The sequence below is a fragment of the Puma concolor genome, chromosome A2 (genome assembly GCF_028749965.1).
Source record: "Puma concolor isolate L17-30 chromosome A2, mPumCon1.1.hap2, whole genome shotgun sequence".
NCBI lineage: Eukaryota > Metazoa > Chordata > Mammalia > Carnivora > Felidae > Puma > Puma concolor.
Window position 1 is genome coordinate 132,279,278 of NC_141668.1, and position 26,087 is coordinate 132,305,364.

Below are 26,087 nucleotides of genomic sequence, written 5' to 3' on the forward strand. Positions count from 1 at the left end.
TGATTGGATGCTGGCCACAGTGGAAGTTAGGAGTGTTTTGGGTGAATTGTGGCGCCTAGATTCCTCACCTTGGCAGACCTGGCTGTGCCTCGCGTCCTCCGGTTCAGCTCCGCCCATTGGTTCCCAAGTACTGCACATTAGACTCACCTGGGTGGGGAAGCTTTTAGGGGCCCCTGGTAGCTCAGTTTGTTAAGTGTCTGGCTTTGGCTCAGGTCATGATCTCCTGGTTTCTCATTTCAAGCCCCGAGTCGGGTTTGGTGCTGACAGCCCAGAGCCTGGAGCCTGCTTTGGATTCTGTGTCTCCCTCTCTCTCTGCCACTGGCCGCCCCCCCATCCCCGCTCATGCTCTGTCTCTCTCTCAAAAACGAATAAAATAAAAAACATTAATTAAGAAAATAAAAAAAAAAGAATCACCTGGGAAGCTTGTAAAACCAATGTGCCAATGGGGCACCTGAGTGGCTCAGTCGGTTAAGCGTCCAACTCTTGATTTCAGCTCAGGTCATGATCTCCTGGTTTGGTTTGTGAGATCCAGCCCTGCATCAGGCTGTGTGCGGGCAGAGGGGGGCCTGCTTGGGACTCTCTCTTTCCCTTTCTCTCTGCTCCTCCTCCGCTTGTGCACTCACTCTCTTTCTGTCTCTCTCTGTCAAAAATAAATAAGTAAATAAACAAATAAACATTAAAAAACAAAAGAGAACACCTCACCATGCCAGGTCATACTCTAGGTCAATTAAATCCCAATGTCTGGGATTTGGAACTGGCTTCAGTACTTTTTTTTTTTTTAACATTTCCAGATGATTCCTTTGCACACCCGTTTGGGAACCACTGTCAGGCGTGTTATGGATTGTACACCTTTTTACCTGTAAGACACTTCCACTATCCCAGTCCTTCTTATGTCATAAGACACATCTGCAAGCCACTCTATTCTCTATGGGCTGTCCAGATGCCCCCTCTCACTCCTCTGCCTTTTATGCTGCTTTTAAGTTTGTCATCTCATCACCTTGTTTGTACTTACTATATGTCTTCCCCTGAGGGAAGAGACTTTAACGTGTATGGCTCTCACCTGCTAGGAGGAGCAAGGCTGGGTAAGGGAAAGAAAAGACAAAAGCCAACTGGTCTGCCATGGCTTTCTTCATGCCAGCCCAGATGGAGAGGAATAATAATGGTTATTATAAGGAGGTCGCCCTGGCGCCGGACTCCTTGAATAAAATACCCTAGTAAAACTTTGGACCTCCCTCTTCTGGGGAGGAACAAAGAATCCTGCTAAAAACAGTACCTTTTAAATAATGACGTTATGACTGATATTTTGAAATTGGGAGTCTGCTGACAAATGATTCAGAATGTAGGAACAATTCAGAACGCAGACCAGCTTTCCTTACCAAGACGTTTGGGGCGACTCGTGAAAGCTTGGGAAGGAGTTTAAGAATGAGTCAAAGTTCTCTCCAAGTTTCCCTTTCTCTCTTTTGGTTGGTTGTTACCTTGGTCACTTAAGAAACAAACCCTGTCATTCTGAACTGACATGGTGACTCAGTTTCCCCAAAGACAGGAGTTGCACAGGGTCTGACTGTCACTTAGATGTCCCTGCTGCTCTGTTATGATCAGCCTACCTAGAGTTTTTAATGCTTATCTATTTTTAAGAGAAAGAGAGAGAGCGAGAGCGAGCATGAGTGGGGGAGGGGCAGAGAGAGAGAGAGGGGGACAAATGATCCTAAGTGGTCTCTGTGCTGACACCAGTGAGCTGATGGGGGGCTCGAACTCAGGAACCGTGAGATCACGGCCCAAGCCGAAGTCAAATGCTCAACCAACAAAGTCACCCACGTGCTCCAGCCTAGAGGTTTAAAAATGAAGACTCTTTGGATGAAAAATCTCGATTTCTTGCCTCTCTTGAAAATTCAAAAACTCTTCCCGCCCTGAGTTCGCTTATTTGGTGATAACAGTCAGCATTTGCCCCACCCCCACCTCCTTTCTTTGTTACTTATTTTGAGAGCGACAGAGAGAGTGTGAGCAGGGGAGGGGCAGAGAGGGAATATCTGAATCAGGCTCTGCTGCCAGTGCACAGCCCAACAGGACACTTAAACCCATGAACCGTGACCTCATGACCTGAGCCCAAATCAAGAGTCAGAAGCTTAACCAACTGAGCCACCCGGGCACCCCTTTTTGTGGAGGCCTGTGTGCTCTAAGTTGCCTTCCTAATTCCACACAAACCATTTCAATTTAAGTTGCCTATCTGAATTCGGGGGGGCTGGGGCATCAGTATCACCTGTTGAAACTTGTGAAAACACCAATTGCTGGGCCCCACCAATCTTCTTTAAGGAAGGGTTGTCGGTTCCCTATGTATGTATGAATATATGTATGTGAGTGTGTATACATGTAAGTATGTGTATATATTATCAGCATGGGCTTACGTGTATTTATTTCATTCTTTAGGTTACAATCCAGTAATATTGTTGTTTCTTTTCTTGCTTAAAATGTCTGAACTTAAGGCATTGGGGGCTCTTTCAGGTTGGTTCCTGTGCCTTTTCAGTAAGTCTCTCCACATCTCACCCAGCCTTCTTTTTTTAAAAAGCACTACCTTTAGCACTTTCTGGTACCAGAAGATGCCCCAGGCTTATCTTGTATTTTCTATACCTCACCTCAAGAATTAACTAGTTCTCCAAGGATCCTTGTTTCTTTTATTGGAGAAAGGTATTTAGAAACCAAGGTCTGGATGCTAAGTGTGCTCATTGCTAGTGGGGTGTCACTGCCTCTAGCACCTCTCAATGGACAGACCTAGGAAATACATGTAGGTATGCTAACTCATGCATATACTCACACAGATGTACTTATGTATTTGTGAAAAATATATATATACATACATACATATATCTACTGTCTGTATGGATACCTTCAACTCCAACCCATTACCATAGGATTCATCCTACTCTTGGGGGTATCAGATTTTTAATCTTTGTATGGCTTTTTTTTATGTTAACAGTGGCTCAGAACATCCTGGGGGGTGGGAGGAAGGAATATTTTATAAATATTACTGGAAGAAAAAAGCTGACCCCAAGCTTGGCATAACAAACATGTCAGCATAGCCCCATGCTTAATATCCTTCAGCCCCATCTGAAAGCTACAGTTTGGAACACACAACCTCCCTGTTCCTGAAGGTGGGCAGACGTGCCTCACTTCCCTTCTTACACAAACAGAGTTTGTCTCCAGTCCTACGGAACAATGCCTATTGTAACGCTGAGCTGGCACTTGTGGATTCTAAATATAAGCCAAGATACTTCTCAAAGATTAGAATCAGAACTTTGCTTTACATGTGAAATCTTATTTTGAATTCAGGTACACAATTACTCACTCAGAGACTTAATTATACTGCCTTAGGATAGTATTACAATAGTTTTAATTATTTTTGGGGGGGTTACAAAAGTAACCTTTTGTCTCTTGAGGAAGGTGAAGTGACTATAGTCTTTTTGAGAACTTCAAATACAAATTAACCATCGGCTGTGAGGTTTATCTGTGGTTCCTTCATGTTTATTCAAGAAGCAACCATACTTGGATGGGCTCCTCCTTCTTCTCATTATACTTAATGTAAATCTAGTGCTGCTTGGATATGTCTTTATGAACTGTGCAGAGAACTGGAAAGAGAATCCAACCAAGACGGTTCATGGGCTGCTGGAGGTGTGGCTCAGTGGTTTGGAAAACGTTCTGGGTTTTAAACAGCAACACCTATAATTATGGAGGCGTCATCCCTTCCATAAAAAAGAAAACAAAACAAAGAAAGCAAAGCCCTTCTACTAACAAGGTGTAGTCATAGCACGTGTTCAGCCTTCTCCAAGCCTGTCTGGCATTTGTTTCTGGCCTGGTGGGGGGAATATCGTCCATCTTTCTCTGAGCACTCATCAAACAGTACAAAGGTGAACAATTGGAGGGCAATTAGCAGTCCCTTTGGGGTAATAGGAGAGAGAACTCACCTTGCTGTTAATTTCAAAGGAATTAATCATGGTTTACATATGCGATTTAGTGGCTTAACGTTGCAAGGGGTTGAAAAACCAGGAATCAACAAAGTTTACGAAAGACACCGGTGTAGCAAACCAGGGATGCTGGCCAACTTACAAAACTATCTGTTGAGGAGTCTAAGGCTGTAAAGATTGAGATGGTGCCTGTTGTCTCAGGGGCTACGTGCACCACAGATGTGTGTTTCTCAAACTTGCGTATGTGTGAGACTCAGCTGGGCAGTATTGTTAAAATGCAGCTACTCATCCAGTAGGCATCACGAGGGGGCTGGGATTCTGCATTTCTGATATGCTGTCAGGTGGTGCTCCTATTCCTGATGACATCTCATCTTCCATGGCAAGGCTGTAGATTGTTCTGGTACCTGTGGTAAGGTAGGATTGAGACACTCATACTCCCTTTATGTATTTTGAAATTACCAATGTGTTGCAATGTGAATGTCCTGGGGTTAGGGGATTAGAATAGCTTTCTGGAGTAGAGGTACTCGGCCAAATAGTTTATTGTATCTTGTCGTTTCTAGGGACTACAATCCATTGGCACCTATAGGGCAAGGAGCTATCCCATATGTTACAGTTAACAGCAACCTCTTTTCGCCAGGACCAATTTAGAAAAACCTAAACATATTTTCAGGCCATGTTTATTTATGTTTATAGAACTGTGCCCTTAAAAGCAGGAAATGCAATCTGTGTAATTAAGTCCCCTTTCTGCGATTAAAACCTCAGAAAATGCGCTGTTGTCTCTAGTGATGCTGAGCCTCTAAACAAATTTTGTCTTGGGGAGACCCCTTTTATTATTTTTTTTCAACATTTTTGTTTAAATAAAAAATTAAATGTTTATTAATAAATATTTATTTATTAAATAAATAAATTATATATATTATATATATAATAAATACTAAATATTTATTTATTAAATAAATAAACATTCAACGTTTATTTTTGAGAGAGACAGAGCATGAGTGAAGGAGGGGAGAGAAAGAGAGAGACAGTGCAAGTGGGTGGAGGGGCAGAGAGAGAGATACACACACACACAGAATCTGAAGCAGGCTTTAGGCTCTGAGCTGTCAGCACAGAGCCTGACGCGGGGCTCCAACTCACATACCATCAGATCACGACCAGAGCTGAAGTTGGACGCTTAACCCACAGAGCCACCCAGGCACCCCAGGGAAACCTCTTTGAAACAGGGTTCTTCCACCATTCCTTGACTAGCTTTTCAAGCCACTCACTTATTCAGTGTGGTTGGTCTCAGAGTGCCTGGTAAGATTGTATACTTTAAAACAAGAGATCCTGTGTTGATTTCTGATGTGGACATACAGTGACATCAAAACAGAGGACACCGTTCTCTTGCCTCTTACTGTGAAACACACCATACGTACCATTTTCATTTGCCATATTTCTCTTCCAGAAAGGAAACTTGGAGTGTAAACGTTCATTTAAGAGTCTGAATGCTTGGGGCGCCTGGGTGGCGCAGTCGGTTAAGCGTCCAACTTCAGCCAGGTCACGATCTCGCGGTCCGTGAGTTCGAGCCCCGCGTAGGGCTCTGGGCTGATGGCTCAGAGCCTGGAGCCTGTTTCCGATTCTGTGTCTCCCTCTCTCTCTGCCCCTCCCCCGTTCATGCTCTGTCTCTCTCTGTCCCAAAAATAAATAACGTTGAAAAAAAAATTAAAAAAAAAAAAGTCTGAATGCTTTCACTAACCTCTCCCTTCCCCCTACTCTCCATCTCTCTTGCCAACCCTCCCCTCCTTTCTTCCCCGTGTTTACCCCCCACCTGGATGCCTGCCACTCCTGAGGGGAGACAAGTGAGTAGATGGTTGAACTTGCTCTCCACCCTCCACAGCCTCAGTTTCTCCCATTTGTGAAGGGGTGTGTAGAAGCCAGGCGGGTTGCATAATGTCTGGGGAGTGCTGGCACTCCTGCCCCTGTTGTGAAGTGCAAACTGTAAGATGGGAAATAGAGGTATCGAGCCAGGACACCTGGACTCTAATCCTTGTCCAGCTACTAACCAATCTCTAATTTGAAATACTGTACTTGGTTAGTATGAGACTCGACTTGCCACTAGGAGGGCGACAGGTAACATTGTATCGCATACAGCTATACTCCCTCTGCTATCAATTTCAAAATTTCAATCCTTCCAGCTTTTCCAAAAAGCAAAAAAACAAAGAGTAAAAATTCTCTGCTGACACTCACGTTATTAACATTTGCAGCATTTACAACTCTCCCTTTTAAAAAAAAGTTAGTTGTAATTTGTAATTTTTTTTTGCCACTCTCCCTTTCTAACAAAGGAATTGACGACTTTGTTTTCATCGTGTTTGTTTTTAATTCACGGAATGCAATAGTGATTTCCCATTTAAAGTAGTAATAGAAAAAGTAGGTTGATGTAAAGAAGATATTTAATACACTTGCCATATTAGCTGTAGTCCAATGAGTGTACTACATAAATTATTCAGTAACTATCATGTTATGCAGATATGGCAAAATATTAGGAAGGTGGTAACTATAAAGTAACACTGAATTAGGTGAATATAAAGTTTCCGGTTAACTCTAAAATTATAAAAGCATTCAGGTATCTTGTTAAGTGGTAAATGTCCACCCCAGTTTCTGTTACCCCAAATGTGCATACATTTATCAACAAAGTACTTGCAGAACAAAGTTGGTGTCTGATGTATAGGCAATTGTATGTGACAGGGCCCTAACATGTTCTGATACCTTTGAGGAAATTTTGGTGGCAGTTCAGGATAGTTTCCCAATTTTCCTTTCACAGTTTTTTTTTTTTTTTTTTTTTTTCCTGTTACTTCAAACAGAATCAAACGGGGACAAGCACCTTTGCATTGGTGTAATTAAAATACAATTATGTCAGGAACATCTGTTGAAAAGGGGATTTCTATTTGTTTTACCACCAAAAGGTGGCGTCCTACCCCCATGCCCTTTATTTAAAAGCCCTTCTTGCTTTAATTTAACAAAAAGAAACTTCCAGTTGATTACAGATAAAGAAATTAAAATGTGCTCCCTATGAATGTAACGTGACAGTGTTGAAAATGAACAATATGTTAAGCTGCAGTTAAGTTTCCCCCTAATGTAAGCCAAATGGATATGGAGTTCTTTAATAAGGTGGCACATTAGACAGTATTATATACAAAATTGAGTACAATATATCATGGGATTTACAACCAGGATTTCCTTTTGTCTGCAAAACTTGTTGTCAGTCTGACTTTGGCCCCCTCTTTCAACTGAATGTAGAATTTAAGGCAGTTAAAATGCAGAATAAGATCAGCAGGAACCTAAAGATCGTTTTAGTATGGCAATACCAATAATTTTTTAAAAACTCACCATCCAATCTGGAAAACGGTATTGGAACATGAATTGTTCTTTACAGACGATGAATAAATTTGTCACATTTAAATAAATTGCTATTCTCCTGAGTTATAATTCTGCAACCCAACACATACCATACACATATCTGGCATAAACATTTTAAAAATGGAAAACACCCCCCCCCCCCAGACTGGCTGCTTTGTAGATTTCCATTTAATTCCATGTGAATTCAGCACAGGAATTTCCAGTGATGTTAAAGGACTGTTCTAACTATGAATTGACTTGACATAAAGCTTTTTATCAATGCCTAGGTCATAGTAAACATTCAATAATTATTAGATATTATTACTGAAAGCTTTAGGCTGTGAGTTCCTCACAGGACAGGGATTTTATTTATTCTTGTAGCCATCACCGCCTACTCTATGGTCTAGAATATAGAAGGTATGTCATTAATATCTTAATGTCTTGAATCAAAGATAACAGGAACCCTAGTCTCTAGAAAGCCAGGAAGTTCTATACAAACTAAAATGCATTTTCTTTATCTGTATTCTAGTCTAAAAGATCCAATGGATGGTCTTGTCTGGATAGCATAGAATCTTGCACAGCATGCGTTCAACATGAATTCTATGCTGGAATTACCTTAGTACAGTCTTCCTTTCTTTGGCTTTATTCTGTAACACTAGTAAATGGCTTTGTTATTTTTTTATTTGCAAAACAGATACAATTTTACAGTGGTAGTCTTACACTGTTACTGCAATAGAGATTTAAAATTCTTCTGTAAATGAATGTTTAACAATATTTGTAAAAAGACATTATACATAAGAACTTCTAATAACCTTCTCAGGATGTTGATAATCTACAATTGTGCTGGTCTCAAGGAATGAACAGTACTTGTCTCCACCCCCTGCCCCCCCAAGTACTTTGTAGGAATCCACAGGAGTGGCTTTCCATACATTCTCATTAAGAGTTGGCCTGTTACACCAGCCAGCCAGTAGCTGGAAATGCTGGCTTAGGAGTTTGGCAGCATCTGGGGTGATGGGCCTGAAAAAAATTATTTCTGTTAACAACAACAAGCCATGGAACCCTCTATCTTTCTAAGTCACATTTTGGAAACAAAAAGTCTTCCTTCTCAATTTGTGTTGATAAAAACGAAAGAAATACCAGTGTCTTTTGTTTTATACATGTATATGTATATTTCAAAACATTTCATTCAGGCTTCTAATTTACTCCTTAAAATTTCTAAATTCCACCAAACTTCAAAACAGCAAAAAGAAAAAAAGAAAAAAAAATCTCACCTTTTCAAAGAATTGGACAGAGCTTTCTGCATGTGACTGATCTCTGGGAGAGCAGGTAATTTGTGTTAAACAACTGATTGACATGCTAGCCCCTGGGCGTTTTCCTAAGAGAAACCGTGGCAAGAGCACAGCTCCTGATGCAGCAGCCACTTTCCCCCAAAGTGGATCAAACTACACATTCCAGCAGTGAGTCTGACAAGGAAGAGGGGGAAAGCTCTCCCACATTACACTCTCCTGATTCAGGAATACAGGGGGAAAACCCCCTCGCTGGCGGGTTTCTGTTTCCCTGCAAACAGGGGTTTGTCCTTCTGTTGAACTTTCACCTCCCGAACTCGCCTTCTTTCATTGGACAAAGTGCAGAAAGAAAGAGGAGAGACCGAGGGAGGACGGGAGAGAAGGAGAAAGGGGGCTGAAAACACCACCCCCACCTCCCCCTCCTTCAACTGTCACTGATGGCAAAACACTTTCACTTTTAACTGGAGGAAACTCACATCCTTGCCTACCCTCTCTCCTTCCTTCTATATTTTTAGCTCAGAAACCAAGCAAATAGCCATCGCATTCCTATCTTCGTCCCTACTTGTTAACACTCTCCCTCTCGTTTTTTTCTGGTGTCTGAATGGGCCCCCCAAGTCCCCATCTTGCGAGGGATCCTCCCCTCCCCCATGCCCCTTATTTTTCCAGGTCTTTCTTGCCAGATCCCTCTTTGGCCAGGGACTGCTCTGGCGTTCCCTTCCTCTCTCTCTGGTCTGTGGGGTTCTGCTTCCCTCTGCTCTTCCCCATCCAGCCCGGACGCCCTTTACTCTCATCTCCCCGGAACTCGCCCCCCCGCCCCCCCCCGGCCGTGCCCCCCTCCCCCCTTCTTTGCCAATTGCGATTTTTTTTTTTTTTTTTTGCTGCGAGCCTTGTTGTTTACCCAGCAGGTGGATGTGACGTCAGGGACGCACAACAGCAAAAAATAACAACATCTCCCTCCGCGACGTGTTGGCCTCTCTCGCGCGCCTTATTTATTTATTTGTTCCGGGAGGCAGGGGGGGGTTGGGAGGAGCAGGGTGGGCGCCAGCGCCCGTGTGGCCAGGAGAGGGGGCGGCGGCGGCTCGCGCTCTGGGGGTGCCGGGGGGCCTTGGGGTCGCGTGAGGCGGAAAGGGGGCCCTGGCAGGAGGCCGGGAGGCGGGCTGGGGAGCGCCCCCGGGCCGGCGCTCCCCGCGCCTCTGCCGCCGCCGCCACTGGCGCTGGCTGGGCTCCGGGAAGCTAGTCCGGAGCGGAGGAATCTATTGTTATTTATTGTGTGGCGGTTGCATGCTGTACTCGCGGCGGCCCGGCCCTCGTCCGGGAGTGCGTGTGTGCGCGCGTGTGTGCGCGAGTGAGTGTGTGCGCGGGGGTGCGCGCGCGGGCGGGAGTGGGCGCGCGCGGGGAAAGGCCCGAAAACACCTTAGTTTGCACCGAGAGACCATTTGCAGCGGGTGAGTTTGTATTTTTCCATTTCTGCTCCACTTTTTCCCAAGCTGCCTCCTGCCTTGTTTCCGCCACTTTAAACAACAACAACAACCAGCACAAAAAAAAAAAAAAAAGAAAAGAAAAGAAAAGAAAAAGAAAAAAAGGAAAAAAAAACTACTTTCCACCTCCAGGCTCCACGTGCATCTCCCCCCAGCCCTCCCCTCTCAGCCTCTCTCTCCCCCGGGGCCGGGGCCCAGGCTCTCCGGTGGCGGGGGGGGGGGGGGGGAGGGTTTACCGGCCGGCGCGGGGGTTGGGGGCGGGGGCCTTCGGCGGCGGCGCCCGCAAGCTTGGGTCCATTTCCATAAGTCAAATGAGGGTGGGGGGCGGCGGCAGCGGCGGGGAGGCGAGATCTTCTTCCCCTCGTCCCCTTCGCGCCTGGCTTTGCGCTCTGGGCGATCGCTGCGGGAGAGAAATCAATAAGCCCAGGCCGCCTGGCGCAACTTTCGATGTCGGGCGTCGGGATGCCAATCGAGTAGCGAGGCGGGCGCGAGGCCGGGGTCGAGTCTGTGGTGGGAGGGGGCGCGCGCCGGGAGCCTTTGGAGCCCGAAGTTTGGACTTGGAGCAAACTTTTTCCCTTCGCTCTCCGCCAGTGTGTGCCCCCTCGGTGCCCCTGGATTGTAATGACGGGATGCCCTCACCCTGGGGCCCGCTCCTGGGGCCATCCTCGGTGCCACACGCGCCTGGCCCCGAACGTGACGGCGGGGACACTCCGCCGCCATCCCCCGGAGCACAGAAAACTCGGACACACATTCGCGCACCCCCACCTAGACACGCACCCTCACACGCCCTCGACCCCGAGAACCCAGCCTCGCCGCGGACAGGCCCGCGACAGCCGTGGCCAGCTCCGCGGGTGGGATGGGAACGGGGTGCGCTGCGGGGAGTCGCCGCATCGGGTCTCCTCCCTTCCACCACAAACACTTTCGGGGTTTACTCTCCTTTGAAGCTTGGGGTACCGGGGGGTTTCCCAAGCCTGGATCTGTCCTGAGACGCGCGGGAGTCGCCGGGTCCCTCTGGCCCGGTCCCGGCAGCCGATGGCTCTCCATCCCTCGCCCGCACTCCGCCTTCCTCCCGAGCTCCCTGCGCTCCATCGCCGTCCCGCTGAGAGGACTCGGCCGAGTCGGTAGCCGGGACTGCGTGCGCTTTGGGTGGGGACGGCGGCGGTGGCGCCGGGGAGCGGAGAGTTTGCCAGTTGCCTCGGGGTCGCGGTCATTCGCTGCCTCCGCCTCCTCTCGCCCCCGCCTCCCGCCCCCCTCCTCCCCAGATACCGCAGCTCGGAAACTTTGATTCCTTCTCCTTTTTGGCCCTCGGCGAGTCCCCCTCCCCACCTGTTGTGAGCTCCGCCTCGGTCCCCGGAGACTGACGGTGACACACGCGGGCGCCGGGGAGCTCCGCGCCCAGAAACAAAGTCGTATGCCCCCTCCCCAGTGTTTGCTTCGAAATCGCAGCCTGCAGCACCCCCCCCCCCCTTTCCCGCGCAGCTCCCGCCCCTGTGAGAATAAGGACTAAATAAACAGTTGTAACTTCAAACCTTGCGCCTGCGATCGTATCCCTTTCCCACCCCCTTCCCCCCTTCCTCCCCCTTCCTTTTTTGTTGTTGCAACTTTGTAAGATCCTGGGGAAGGTGCTGAGACTTCGGCTCGGGCCGATTTCCCGGTCTCGGGATCCTTGCAGGGATTCCCTGAGCCACATCCTCCCTTCTGTCCACCCGCACTCCTGGGTCCTCCTATCCCGCCGTCCTCTCTGTCTTGGTCCCCCAGCCTCATCACTTATCCCACCCCCCTCAGTTTCCCCCAACCTGAGCCAGGAGGACTTGCTGAGGGTCGCCCCGGTTTCTTGTCGACCGCAGAACCCGAAAGTTTGCAAGAGGAAGAGAGCGCACGGAGAGCAAGCGGGCAAGGGGCAGCGGCAGCGGCGCCGGGGACCATGGTGCTGCCGGCGCCTCCTCCGCGGGCGTGAAGGCGGCGCTCCCACTCCCTCCCCGGACTCTGCCGGTAAGTCGAGGCGGCCGCGGGCGCCGGGGCGAGGACGCGGGCGGGGGCAAAAGATACCCTGGAGCCCCCGGGGGCTCTCTGTGCCCAAAGCGCCAGCATGGGCGGCGCGAGCGCAGGGATAAGGCGCCCGGAGCCTGGAATGTGCCCATCCTCAAGCTGGTAGGTGCTTCGAAACACTGGACTTTCTCCTTCCCCCCCCCCCCTTTCCTAAATCCGAGATTCTGAAGATCAAAGTTTAGCGTGTAGTGTAAAGTGCTCCGATAAAATATGGTGACATCTCTCGCCCCCCTCTTCTCACCCCACTCCCCTCTTATAACTATTAATTATTTCCAAGTCATTGTGTCCAAATACCCTTGCTGGGCTGATTACAAAGTGTATTGATTTAGCCTGGGCTCATCCTACGCATTCGTTTTAATTCATTTTCCTTTTGCTCGACCAGAAAACCCGAAATGAAACTTATTTCTTCCTCTTCCCAACACCCCGCCTACCCCCTCCTGCCCTCCCCCCCCCCCACCCCCAGCCCTCATCAGTGAGGCTTGGGCAGAATAATGAAATTAATGTAAACATTTCATTTGGTTGCATTTAAGCGTCTCCAGCCCACTTAGAAGGGGCTCGTGTTGCTCTCCTGTCCGGTCACAGGTATTTTCTAAGTTCGGATTTCCTTTTTTGTTACTGCTTTTTAAAACAGGAATGCTGGAAGGGCATTCTGTATTCCTTTTGGAAGGAGTCTGTACCTTGAAACCATGTACCCTTTACCTTTGGTTGTCCGTAGGATTTAGGACTTGCACAATAGCTGAATTGAAAAAAACCTGAAGGATATTTAAGGGCTTTTTCTACCGCTGAAAATATCTTGAAGATTCCTTGCAAAAATTTTACCTTCTATCTCCTTCCCTTCGTTTTTCCATAGTGATAGTCAGTTTGGGGGGAGATGTCTTAACTAGAATTTGAAGAGAAATGGTAAGAGTTCAGGTGTTTTCTGAGTGGGGTTAGCCTGCATAATTGAGACAGGAGTTGCTGTTATTTTTAGTTCCAGAGAGAAATGTATCAAATCTTTTTTAGAATTCCACTGGAGTTTTGATTCTCAAAGTGGAAATACCCATCTCTTTTCTCCAGGAAAAGAAAATTGGGCTTACAGTTTCAGAGATTTGGAATGGGTTTTTTCTTTCTTTCTGACTTTTCTACTTGAAACATCTCCTCATTAAAGAACATTAAAAATATAAAAAAGAACTCAACTATTACCACTCAAAAGATGTCAGTTAAATTCTCACTGCAGAGGGAAAAAAAAAGGTTTAGCATCTTACCACTGGCTGCATTTTTCCCCCCTTAGACTTTGGATTAGTCATTGTATGAGAGAGAGAGAAAGCAATCAGGTTTTTTTTTTTTTTTTTTTTTTTTTGGAAAAGTAAAGTAAACAGCCTCCAACTGCTGAACCTTGACAACCCAAATTAAGGAAGCAGGAGAGATCAAACAGACCTGCTGCTGGGTTGTTGTCAGGAGCTCTACATGGAGAACCCTGGACTATTCGATCAAGCAGCAAAGCTATATATTCACTAATGCAGAAATGGACCATTGCAAATGCTGATCTTTGTTGTGCGAGCTAAGGCTCACTTGGAAGGAAACACTAACAGCTTTTGAGTTCTTTATGGATGTGGAGTTGCTAAATAAGTTATTTTTCTAATACAGTCTTGTTTGTGAACAACATGCACGCAGAAAGGTATGAAATGAATATTAAGTCTTCCAGAAGCTGCCTTGCTACCCAGAACTGTGCAGTGGAATTCTTTTTACCAACATTAGACTCCTACACTAGAGTTAGGTAACATTTTCTCACATCAAGTTTAGAAGATCTGCCTGGTCAGGAAAGCCAAGGTTTTGTATGTGATGGTTTAAATCTGATGTGAAGCTCAAAAAAAAAAAAAAAAAAAAAAAAAAAAAGAAAGAAAGAAAGAAAAAGAAAAAAAAGAAAAATCCCTGGTGATGAAGTTTTGTGTCAGCCCACTCTTGGAATTTAAAAAGGCGAGAGGGAGCATTCTCCAGATTAGACATAACCTCTTTTTTTAGATTGACATTCAACATGACCACGTTGCTACTTTTATTCAAGTTCTCTGTAACTTGTCCTTGCTTGTTGTCTAGGAAAATTTAACTGCTTTACATTTTTAAAGGGAGTAGTAACAGCAATTACTTTAGCATTTTGTTTTTACAAGTTTATCAAAGTATAATGAAAGCATCATCAACTATTGAAATTAACTGTCTCAAATTAAGGGGGTCATATTGCTGGAGTTGTCTGTAAGATTTTGTATTTATATTTAAATGCTGGAGTAAAAACTATAACCTTTTTTTTTTTTTTTTGCTATAAACTATCCCCAAATTAAATGTCATTTTTAATTAAGTAGAACAAAGTGGGAAATAGGACAAGTGAACACATAAAGAAGAATAAAAATGATTGTCATTTAAGGATTGCATTTTTAATTAATATGTCGATCACACAGTAAACACTTTATGTTTTTTTATGTCAGTTTCATAACCATAGTGCCCAACATGTTTCAAAGTGTGTAGCTTTTATTGGATATAGCTTTTATTGTGTAATTACACAATGTGGGTTAAACATACACATAGATGCTATTAGGCAATTCTGTGCAATATGTAATGTTTTTTAAGAAGCTGTAAATATTTTCTAGTTAAATCATTTGTACCAACAATAACAAAAGTTAACTGGGTTAATATTGAGCCTAGGTATGGTTTTCTGTTACTAAGTTGTTCCTTGCTTTTCTTAAGACTCTACCCTGGCCTAAAATTTGTGTTCTGAGGCTGTGTTGAGGGATACGTCTGTTTTCAGCAATTGTTTAAATTAACAGAAGAATTGTGATATTTCCTAAACCAATATATTTATGCCACAGCATGTCCAATGCCAACATTAAGAGAAGGGTGAATATAGCAGATGTGACAACTTCTTTTGAACCCAGCTTCCTCTTTGCAGCCAATCTTTTGTGCTGTTGGTTTAGTTTTCTTGTTTTACTTAAGACTCCAACTCAGTTTTGAAATGTTATCTTGTAAGACTCCGCATCAGAAAGAAGTATGTGTATTCAGACAATGTTAGTTGTTACCCTACCGATTACATTTCAGAGGGTATGCCAAGAATATTTACAGGGCATTGCAGGAGTCCTGTCTTTTAAAAATAATTTTAGGCACACGTTAATAAAATTTAAATAGATTGCAGGCTGTCAGAAAACAGTATAAATTTTGTTTATGATTCAGTTACTTTAAGGTACTTACATTAAAGAAACTCATTTAACCCCTGACTGAAGAGCATTAAGAGGGGAGGGAAGCCCTCCAAAGAGCTCCCACTGCCCTTTGCTCTCCTGATAATCTTAAATTACTACAATTTAATTGCAACTTCAAGGCTTTGAGCATGAGCTGCTTCTCTGTGGCTGAGAAAGGGTTTGAGAGCCTAGCTAGATTTGCACAGGTGGTATTTTTGTTTTGCAAAAAAATGTTTTTGCTAAGGGCTTTTTCTTTTCCTTTCTTATCCTGTTAGGTGTCATACTCCTTTTATAGAATTCAGTCATAGTAAATGCCATTTTTGCTAAGCCAGCTTTTTTTTTTTTTTTTTTTCTGTTATTTGGACCTCAAGTGTGTAAAGGTCTCAAGCAAGTAGAGGTTTGTTTTCTAAAGAAAATAACCTTATGAGAGGCATCTGTTGAATAGACATGAGCCAACATATACTTTTACTATTTGCAGGGGATTTTTTTTTTTTTTTTCTTCAGTTGATGGTAGTAATCCCACCAGGTGATCAAACACTGAATTTCTGAATCAAGCCAGCAAGCCAAGTAAGTTTGCATTTGGGCCCGTGTATTTTGTAAATGATCTTTCTTGTGACTGGTTACACTGGTCCCTAGTCCACTTGGCCATACGCGTGCTATCCAAGGAGCCATCTTAAACTGATTTTTAAAAAGATTTCTCTTCCATGGTACCCGGATGAATTAAGGTTCGAGGTGCCAAAAGCTGGAACATCGGCAGGCCATGAGATGAGGTGAATTCCCGAAATGGGAAAACCTGGCCAACTATGGGATATCTTATGCATGACGGTTGTTGTCCCCACCCCGGGACCTACATAGTTTATTTCCATGTGCATGCGACGATGTGGTTAATGGAAATTAAGCAGATTTGGCTTGTGTCGCCAAAGCTAAAAATAAATGTTGTAAGGAGTGTTTGATTTCAAGACGTGTTTTGGTTTTTCATCCTATAGATAATGTTCTTGCAGTTATGGCTATGAGGCTGGTATTCTGGAAAGAGGAAGTACAGTGGGGTGAAGTACATGGCAGCCGGGAAAGACAATTAGACAGTGTTCTTTGTTTCCTTAATAAATTATTCTTATTAATTACAGTCAGTTTGTGCTAAGGCATTTTTCGGGTTGTAGTTAGAAGCCAGCTCCCATTTAGAAGAAGGTTGTGCCAAAAGCTGTATCCTCTGCCTTGCGCTGTTTTACCCAGTCAGGAGATCTATTGACCAAATTAGCCGTGGATGTCTCTGCAAGGCTTGTTTTTCTTTTTGAAATCCCCTGATGTCAGTTTTTAATACATGCCCTTCCTTGTGCACAACAGGTGTTTGTTTGGGAGTTATTTTATGGGATTTAAAGTGAGAAAAACATTTCCTACCTAGCCAGCCCCTGGGAGAGCGCACACTGCCTGACAGAAAGACTCCTGGTACCTGAGCATTGTGGATGGGTTTTTCCTTAGGACTCTCCATGAGCTGAGCTGTGTTGTTTTCAAAAAGTGGGGGAGGGGGCTCACTTTAGTGCCTTGATATTTGCAATTAAATTGTAGTAGTTCAAGATTACTGGGAAAGTGCAAAGGGCAGTGGGGACTTTTTAGTGGCCTTCTCTTGATGCTTAAAGCTGCTCAGTCATGGGGTTAAATTAGTTTCTTCAATCTGAGTACTTAAAGTAACTAAATCGTAAACAAAATTTATATTAGATCCTGACAACTAATAATCTATTTAAATTACATTAAAGTATCTAGGCAAAAATTTAATTAAAGACAGAAGTACTGTCAAGCCCTGTAAATATCTTGACAGGTCTACTCAAATGGAACTGATATCACGAAATATTTACATATGTCTGGTGTGTTCGCGAACATCTCGGCAGTGCCTGTGTGAAGCTAATTGCGCTTTCTTTCCAAATCACATTTTTAATAAAAGAGTTTTTTTTTTTTTTTAAAAGGAACATGAATACATACAAAATTGTGTTCAACTGTTCTGTGTACTATTTAGTTCTCTCTCCTTAGGAGCACTCTGATGGGTATATTTCCTCCAACTGCTGCTAATTCAGACAAGCAGCTGAAATGGAGGGATCACTGACTAGACAATTTATGTCATTCTCTTTTATTTCACCAGTGTGTAGATATCAGCGCTTAGTGTGTTATGGGACAATTTACTGAGGGGGGGGGGAATGGGTATAAGCCTGGCATTATTAGGTTTCTGTTTAAATTAATTAAATAGAATAGATTTACTTAGGACAGGACAGATTTTTCTCCTGATTTTTATATTTGGATTCATATTTATTGATTAGTTGTAAGTCAGGTGGACATCTGTATTTTGCTAGATTACCTGATTTTAGCTAATATACTGATCAGCTTTATTTACCAAGACAGGGAATAATATTTCTAGCATCAGACTCAAAAACTGAATTCCTGAGGTTTCTTTTTCTCCCCTTCCAGCTCTGCATTTGAGTCATAATGTGATTTTCTCTGCTCCAGGTTTCCTGCCTGTGAATTAGGGGTAGTATTTTAAGGTATGTTCTTTGACCTCCATGATCGAATGGCACAGGTGCTGTGTTATTACTCAGATCCTTTAAGATGTTCTTGTTGTTATCAGGACACTGACTACAGTTCTTTGGGGGTGGGGTGGGGGGAGGGAGGATGTGGCATGTGTTTTGATTGTCCCAGAGCCTCCCTGAGTTGGTGATGCCTGATCAGAGGTGTTGGCAGCCTCCTCTCCTGGGGACAGGTGAGCACAGGGATGGAACACAGATGCTCATGTGTGAAGTGGGAGGAAGTTGCATTTGGTCCTAATTCATCACGTCTCAAAGGGACCTGCCTCCAGGTCATTGTGTGTGTTTGTATGTGTGTCGGAGCATTTATTAAAATAGAGCTTCTCGTATTGGAATTTGTGCTGACTGATGTGAGAATGCACTTGAAACGAACTTCCCCTGGTAATTCTGAAGGCCACAAACCGGAGACCCGTGGACCGAGTGATTTATGCTGCTAGAGATTCTGGAACTGAAGTCTTTATCTCCATTTGGATTTTACTGATTAAATTTTTGTTTCATTGTGAGGCCTATATTACTTTTAATGTGTTTGGATTTCGATTAAGAATCAAAACTGGTGTTCTTTAAGTATGTACGAACATTGGAATCTCAGTGGAGCTTGAGTTGCAGACCGAGATGTAGCTGCACTGTTCCTGGATGTGCCGTATCTGGGGTGGGACCAGGGTTTGCGTTTTTAAACAGCTCCCCACGTGAGTCTCATACCCACCAAAGTTGGAGAACTGGTCTCCTCTGGGGACGAAAGCCTACAATTCTTCTGAAGGCTTTACCTTAACTGTTTGAACCCCACGAAACCTGAGGGGTGTAAGAGGCTCCCTTTTTCAGAGTCAAACACCAAAACCAACATAGATGCTTAGGGGAACAGAGGCAGAACAAGAGCACCAGAGTTCCACAAAGTGGTAGGAACGACCTGGAACGTCGGTGGTTTTCACCGAGGACCCGCCATTTCCTTTTGCGTTATGCCTTTTTCGCATCCATGTTTCCAATGGCCCGTCATGTTGTAGCTACCAATGAGTGTCAGATGGCTTTCTGAAGTTTTTTTCTTGTGTGTATTTCATCTTAATTTTAAAACCCAAACTGTTTCCTCATTAGAGTAACCGTGTTGGCACAAGTGTTTTGATTTCCCCAGCCATCTTGGGACATCCTTTCTCATTGTACGTGATGGGGTCTGCAGGAATATTGATGGAAGTACGTCATCCAGCGATGCCACGCAAATCTAGCAGAATCCTAAGAAGAGTGCGTCCTACGAGATTATGAGATGAAGGAAGATAAAATGCTAAGATAGATTGTTTAAATATTCAGGGCTTCAGCTAAAGATCTAACCACTAAGATCAAAAGAGTTATTTAAATAAAAATTGTCCAGACATTTTTTTTTTTGTTTTGTCTGTATTAGTAACGGTGCCTTTTGAAGTTACCCAGTAGAGTGTTTATCTGAAATGCCCTCACCTAAATTTAAAGATAATAAAAAAAAAATACAAAAAGATTGTGTTTGACTTTGGGTATAGCTTGATTTTAGTAGATACCAAAAAGGTGGCAACTGTTTTTATGTTTAGAACTTGACAGTTGCTTTCGCTCTAGGTTCAGGTGGCACTTGGAATATAGCTGTTGTACAAAGTTCTTTTATTTCTGTTTAATCCTGAAGTACTTAAAAAAAAAAAAACACCTCTGGTGGGTCAAGTTTTTCAACTAGCTGTCTCTCCCCTTGAATAAAGGGTTTCTATAAAAGATAAAAAAAAAATGGAACTGATAGAAAAAATAGAAGGTGCCGTAGAAGGATACACGTAGTGGTATCACCACTGTCACTGGTCGATGAGCTCTTCAGCGTGATGTTAACTCCGCCTTGTTTGTGGAAAGGATGTTAATCATTTCATTAAGAAAGGTTAAATAATTAACTGATTTATCATTAGGGAATCAGTGACAGACCCTTTTTAGTGATGCCTGGTAGAAATTTTCTAATACAGACTCTGCTGCATTTAATTATCTGGAGAGAAGCTAGCTGGACCTTGAGAGGATGGGCATGGGGCGGCTCTAGAGAGTATCGCTGTTTTGTGTGACTGTACACCATTTTAGAGAAGCTAGTGTGCGGAAATAGAAAACGGTTCAGTTTCGGATTTTCCTTTATGGCCTTCGTCAGGCATGTTGTTGCAGACCTGCTGTTGTGCATGCCTCTCTGGGTTTAGGAAGGGTTCAACCGCTTAAATATGCTCGTGTTATTTTCTAAATAATGGCTTTTGTGCAGTATGATGCATGTTGACAGTAAATGCACAGTCGTAACTTTGGTAAGCTTACAACAAATTCTTATACCTGTAGGAGCAAGCCATCGTCCTTGCCACTGACTGGGGGGCTTCTCCTGTTTGTCTCTCGCTGTCTTATGGCAACTGCTACACAAGGTTTAAATATTCCAGGAAGGGGGTGGGGGATGGGATGTGAGGGGCAATATATTCCCCATCTGGCAAAAATTTACCCTTCTCTTATACCCTTTTGTCCCCAGATCATACACAAGGTGTGTTTCCAGCTTGTTCTTCCTGTGCATATATTCACATCAACTCAAAATTCAAAAGATACTTCAAGAGAGGTCAGATGTCTGTATTCGTTTTTGTTTCTGTTAGGAAGCGGGGCAGTCACTTTGAGTGGAAAGATCATCTCTGTGTCAGAGATGACTTTGCCATAGCAGAGTACCAAGGTAGAACAATTCTTGAGGGAAGCAGTAAGGCACTTTGGAAAATACCGAAAATGGGTTTTGTATCGGGATGCAGCATTTAATGTTCTAACAAGTGCCCGATTGTAGAATAAAATGCAATGTGATGGCCTCAAGCACTTTGATCTTTGAGTTGAGAATAACTTCTGATGAGAGAAATCTGGCAGATATTTACAAAGCTCTTTGTCTTAAAACTGTGCGCTTACATCTTTCCATTTTTATTATGAAATACACGACACCAAAAAGGTATAATTTAAAGGATAAGTCAGTGAGCACCCATGTACCTGCGGCTCATGCTCAGAAAGAACACATTTCTCAACCAGGTTGAAGAGGCTCTTGGCATATCTGCCCTAATCCTACCTCCGTCCTTGTTGCCTGGAGGTGACCTCTGCTCTCAGCTGGCTGGTTTTCATCCCCTGGATTTCTTTATGTCTTTAATACATATGCATCTATTCCCCCAAATATAGAGTTTTCTTGTTCATGTTCAAGATTTATCTTGAGGGGTTCTGCTGTGTGTGTGCTTTAGTAACTTGCTTTTTTGTTATTGTTCAGTAGAGTTGGTGAAATTCATCCGTGTGGATACATGTAGCTGTAGTTTATTCATTCTCCCATTTGAGCCTTTTGAAGTGCTGAATATTATTCGAGACGAGTTCTTTACATTTGGATCCCAGCCGCATTCTGCAGTATTACATGTTGAAATTTAGGATTAATGTGAAACTATCAGTCCTGACTCAGACTTCATAATTCGTTCATTTATGACTGTTTTTTATTTTTTATTTTTTTTTGGGGGGGGAGGGTTTAAAATCAATACCAGGGAATTTGATTAAAAAAAAAATGTATCAAGTGGTTGATCTCTTACATTTAAGGAGAAAAAAAAAAAAAAAAAAACCAGGCGAGGCATTCATCTGAAGGAGCCTAGCCATTTTCTCATTCTTATTTAAAGACTTGGCTTAGAACTTAACAGTTACATATGCAGGGTAGCAAGTTAAAAAGCGATGTTTAATTAACAGGCGCTTTATACTTCTGTATCCTTGTTATGATATAGCACCTTGTTCTTCAGTGTAGAAAGTGATTTCTGCATATTTTAAAGGACTGGCATCTTTATGGTAAGAAAGCCATATAAATAAAGATATACTCAGATGAAAATCGGAACATGTTTTTAAAATAGTGTGTGTCTACTTTCAGCTCTGTTATCAAACTTGCTGCATAAGCCGGAGTTGATGCTCTGTGATTATGCTAATGACCAAAGGAATCGATGATGCGCGACTAGATGAAATCAGTGATCAGTGGTAGAACCAGAGAGAGTTATCAGTTTTTTTGTCATTAAATATTAGTGATAAATAATACACTGTTCATTTTGAGTAGCTAGAACATATTTAATTCTGATGTACAGAGTTTCGATTTAGTCAGGCTTATTGCTGAGTAAAATGATAATCTTTTGTAATTTGAGGGGAAAGATAGAAGGCATTTGTGTCAGCGTGGCTAAGTGACTTGGGTCATAGAAATGTTTACCTAGACTGGCCAGGGAAGGTTGGAAAAACTTTTTCTTTCCTCCTAGACAACTTGGATATTTGTGCTGACGTTTTATTAGGCACATCACATACTCAATAAACAGCGTAAGTGACCAGAGATGTTAAACAAAATGAGTCTAAAGGTAGATTGGGTTTCCCTAAAGAGTAGAGGTAAAATATAACAAAGGGGAATGTTTGGACAATGCTCTTTTTAGAGGCGGGCGTGTGTTAAACGGGGACCATTAGAGTCAGTGTTACTATTAAACAATGGCTTTAATTAAAAAAATGTTTTTTTGAGTTTCTCATAACAAAGTTATACTTGGTAATGGTTTATTTAAAGAGAAGTAATACTTGTAACAGAGCATCTTTTTCTAGGTTCCTGAAATCTTGTGGGAAAACATTGACACTGCCTTCTTTGTTGCAAAGGGGTTTCTAAAGCCGTTCTCCCTCAAAGACATTCCTTCCTGGGCAGCGTTGAGCAGGTGTCTTACTACTCTACAACAGTACCAAGGTGACATGAGACAAAACAAAGGAATAATTAGCTGCGGTTTGTAGGACATAAACGAAGAGTGATCGAAGGCTGTAAAAGAAGGAAATCAGATCGAAGGCCGCTATGATGTTATTTTTTAAAAACGCATTGACGAAATGATCTCTTGAAAGCAGACTCCCACCCTGGATTGCGCCGACCGTCGTCTGCCACTTTCCTGTCTGCTGTCCTGTCCGTCCATGTTGGCTCTTATCAGCAGTACCAACTGCTCTTCGAGCAGCGGCCTTCTCTGTGGTAAGGCAGGCCAATTGGGTCAATTTTTGTGATCTGGCAGATGTCCACTGGGAGCTCAGATCAGGCCAGGCTCATTTTTATGTGTGTCCAAAGCCAAGATTTCAACTTGGTGAAAGGCTGTGGAATTTATTTCCCAAAGTGCTGCCCAAACTCTGTTCTTCTTTTCTTCAACTGCCTCCTTGGGCTGAGATGATTGCTTAATACTCTTAATTATGCTGGATCCCTCTGTGTTTTTGAACACCTGTGCGTAATTCAGATCATGGGTGGTCACAGAGCCTGGCTCACTAAACAGCTTCTCTTTCAGAGTGGGAAAATCCCAAGGAGCCTGACCATGCACCGTGTGTCGGGGGGCTGAGAAGAGATTTAAAGAGGATGGAACGTTTCTCTTGAATTTCCATTTTGCCCTGTAAAAGGTCCTCAGTCTCACGTCGGGGAGAGTGTTAGGATGAATACGTCAGAAATGGCATTTAAAAAAAACTCTTATTCATTGCTGGTGGGAAGGCCTAATAGTTACAGCCACTTTGGAAGACAGTTTAATGGTTTCTTATAAAACTAAACATACTCGGGGCACCTGAGTGGCCCAGGCGATGAAGCGTCCAACTTTGGCTCAGGTCATGATTTCGAGGTTTGCGAGTTTGAGCCCCGTGTTGGGCTCTGTGCTGACAGCTCAGAGCTTGGAGCCTGCTTTGGATTCCATGTCTGTCTCTCCCTCTCTCAGCCCCTCCCCGTTTGCGTGCTCTCTCTCAAAAATAAATAAACATTAAAAAAAATTAAAACTAAACATACTCTTTCCATACTATCTTGCCGTGGCCCTGCTTGGTGTTTACCCAAGGGAGTTGAAAACTTATGTCCACAGAAAGCCCTGCACACAAATGTTTATAGCAGCTTTCTTCACGATTGCCAAAAGTAGGAAGCAACTAAGATATCCTTCAGTATGGGGACAGATAAATAACAACTGTGGTACATCTAGACAATGGAGTATCGTTCAGCACTAAGAAAAAGTGAGCTGTAGGGGCACCTGGGTGACTCTTGATCTTGTGTGTGTGTGACTCTTGATCTTGGGGCCATGGGTTCGAGCCCCACATTGGGCGTAGAGATTACTTAAAAGAAGAGGAAGTGAGCTGTCAAATCAGAAAAAAAACAAAACAAAACATGGAGGAACCTTAAGGGCATATCACGGGGTGAAAGACATTCTGCAAAAGGCGAAATTGTAGAGACAGGAAAAAGAATAGTGGTTGCCAGGGGTGGCAGAGAGAAGGATAAATAGAGCACAGAGGATGCTTGGGGTGGTGAAATATTGTGTATGACTCTATCTATAGTGGTGGATACATGTCATCATACATTTGTCCAGACCTCCAGAATGTACCACACCAGGAGTCAGCCATGCTGTTGTAATGTAAACTGTGGACTCTGGGTGGTTATGACGTGTCATTGCAGATTCGTCATTTGTAACCAGTGTCCCACTCTGGTGAGGGATGCTGGCAGTTGGAGAGACCGTGCACGTGTGGGGCCAGGAGGGTTATGGGAGCTCTCTGTACCTTCCCCTTGATTTTCCTCTAACCCTTAAACTGCTCTAAAAAAGTAAGTCTTAAAAAAAATTCCTGGGTTGGGGTGCCTGGGTGGATCCATTGGTTGAGTGTCAGACTCGATTTTGACTCAGGTGGTGATCTCATGGTTCGTGGGTGCGAGCCCCGTGTCAGGCTTTATGCTGACAGTGTGGAGCCTACTTGGGATTCTCTCTCTCCCCCTCCCCCACTGGTGCATACTCTTTCTCCCTCTCTCCCCCCACTTCTCAAAATAAATAAACTTAAAAAAATTCCTGCGTTGCAAGTGATCCATAACCCTTCTCCATATCCGTATTCTAAAATCTCTATCTAGTTGTTTATCTGCTTTACCTGTGCCAAATGAGCATTAGAGTTTCTTGTGAGGACAGTGAAGTAGGCCAAGGCCAATTTGTTTTTGAGACAGCGTTTTAGTGTGGGAACTTCTTGGGCTGCCCTTAACCCCCCAGAGTGGGATCCTGGGAGACCTATAGAGTCCTCACTGATGACCTGATCTGAGCCACCCCTTGTCTGTCAGGAGACTGTGTGGTTCATAGAGGGGACGTGACTCTTGTCCAGTGAGATAGCCCCTTGGATCAAATCCTGCCTGGCCACCTGCAGTAATCTCCATATCTACATTTATACACACGTTTATGTATATGTGATTGTGTGTATCTACGTGTGTGTGTTTGTGTGTATGTATATTTAAAAAAAAATTACAGGTAATACAGCACATATATGTGTATATATATATATATATTTTTTTTTTTACAAGGATTTATCCTACTCTGTATCAAGAACATTTTTTCTGTATCAGTCTCTATACGATTGTTAGTAACTATTTGCTCTCAGCTGTACACGCGTATATTTTCTTCCTCTGCAAAGAAACCTTTTGGGAGGACAGCACTATAAGGACCATATTGTCTCTTTGATGTTTGTAATGTACTTGGGATCGAGGCTACAGTAGACGTCTGGAGCTGTAAGGTTATAACATACGTGTGTTATACCATCGTGTGTATGTACCGATGTATGTTTGTGTTCGGGAGGTGTACATTTTATTGTGAATATAATAGGATAGGTTGCGGATCTAGAACTGTGTTTCAGGTGAGTGGTTCAGATTTCTACAAACCTTTGAGGTTAGAACGCACCTGTCCCATCACTTCTCCATTTAACCCACTAGTGACATCTGTGTCTTTGCCATGGGGTTCTGACATTCACACCGGGCACATTTTGCTTTGGAGGTTGGAACATGTGTTAGGAATGAGGTGAAGAAATTCTTGGTATGTGCATTAAATAATACATTTTTGAGAATCTAGGACATCCCAGCCAGGTCACATAGAGTGTAAATAGCCCATGAAACAAGTTATTTGTTAAAACAACAACAACAACAACAAAAACCACAAAAAACAAATGGTAGAAGTAAGTAAGTCTGTGTTATAAGACTTTTGAAAATTCAAAGAATAAACAGAATGTGGGAGCTGACCGGCTGTTCATTTGTGGGGCCTTGTTAAATATTAAGAATTTGAGGATAGTGATGGCAGAGCCTTAAACCAAGTTCGGGGCATTCCCATGCCCGGGTCCCGGTGTGGCTGCCCTTGTCACACACCCGTGAAGCAGGCCCTGCTCGGGGTTGGCTTCTCACACCAAGATT

At 43.5% G+C, this 26,087-nt stretch overlaps 1 protein-coding gene across 2 annotated transcripts in view; it reads left to right on the forward strand.

Annotated features, from left to right (window-relative positions):
- The window catches only part of EIF4E3 (eukaryotic translation initiation factor 4E family member 3), a 227,380-nt gene that overhangs the window by 128,148 nt on the left and 73,145 nt on the right, over positions 1-26,087 (forward strand). Inside the window, exon 7 of one of the 2 annotated variants that reach the window (XM_086697605.1) lies at positions 11,943-12,086. In XM_086697605.1, coding sequence (XP_086553731.1) covers positions 11,943-12,052 — 110 coding nt within the window. In that variant the 3' untranslated portion in view covers positions 12,053-12,086. Of the gene's footprint in view, positions 1-11,942; positions 12,088-26,087 lie in introns of those variants that run through there. The other variant, XM_086697604.1, reaches the window with a different exon arrangement.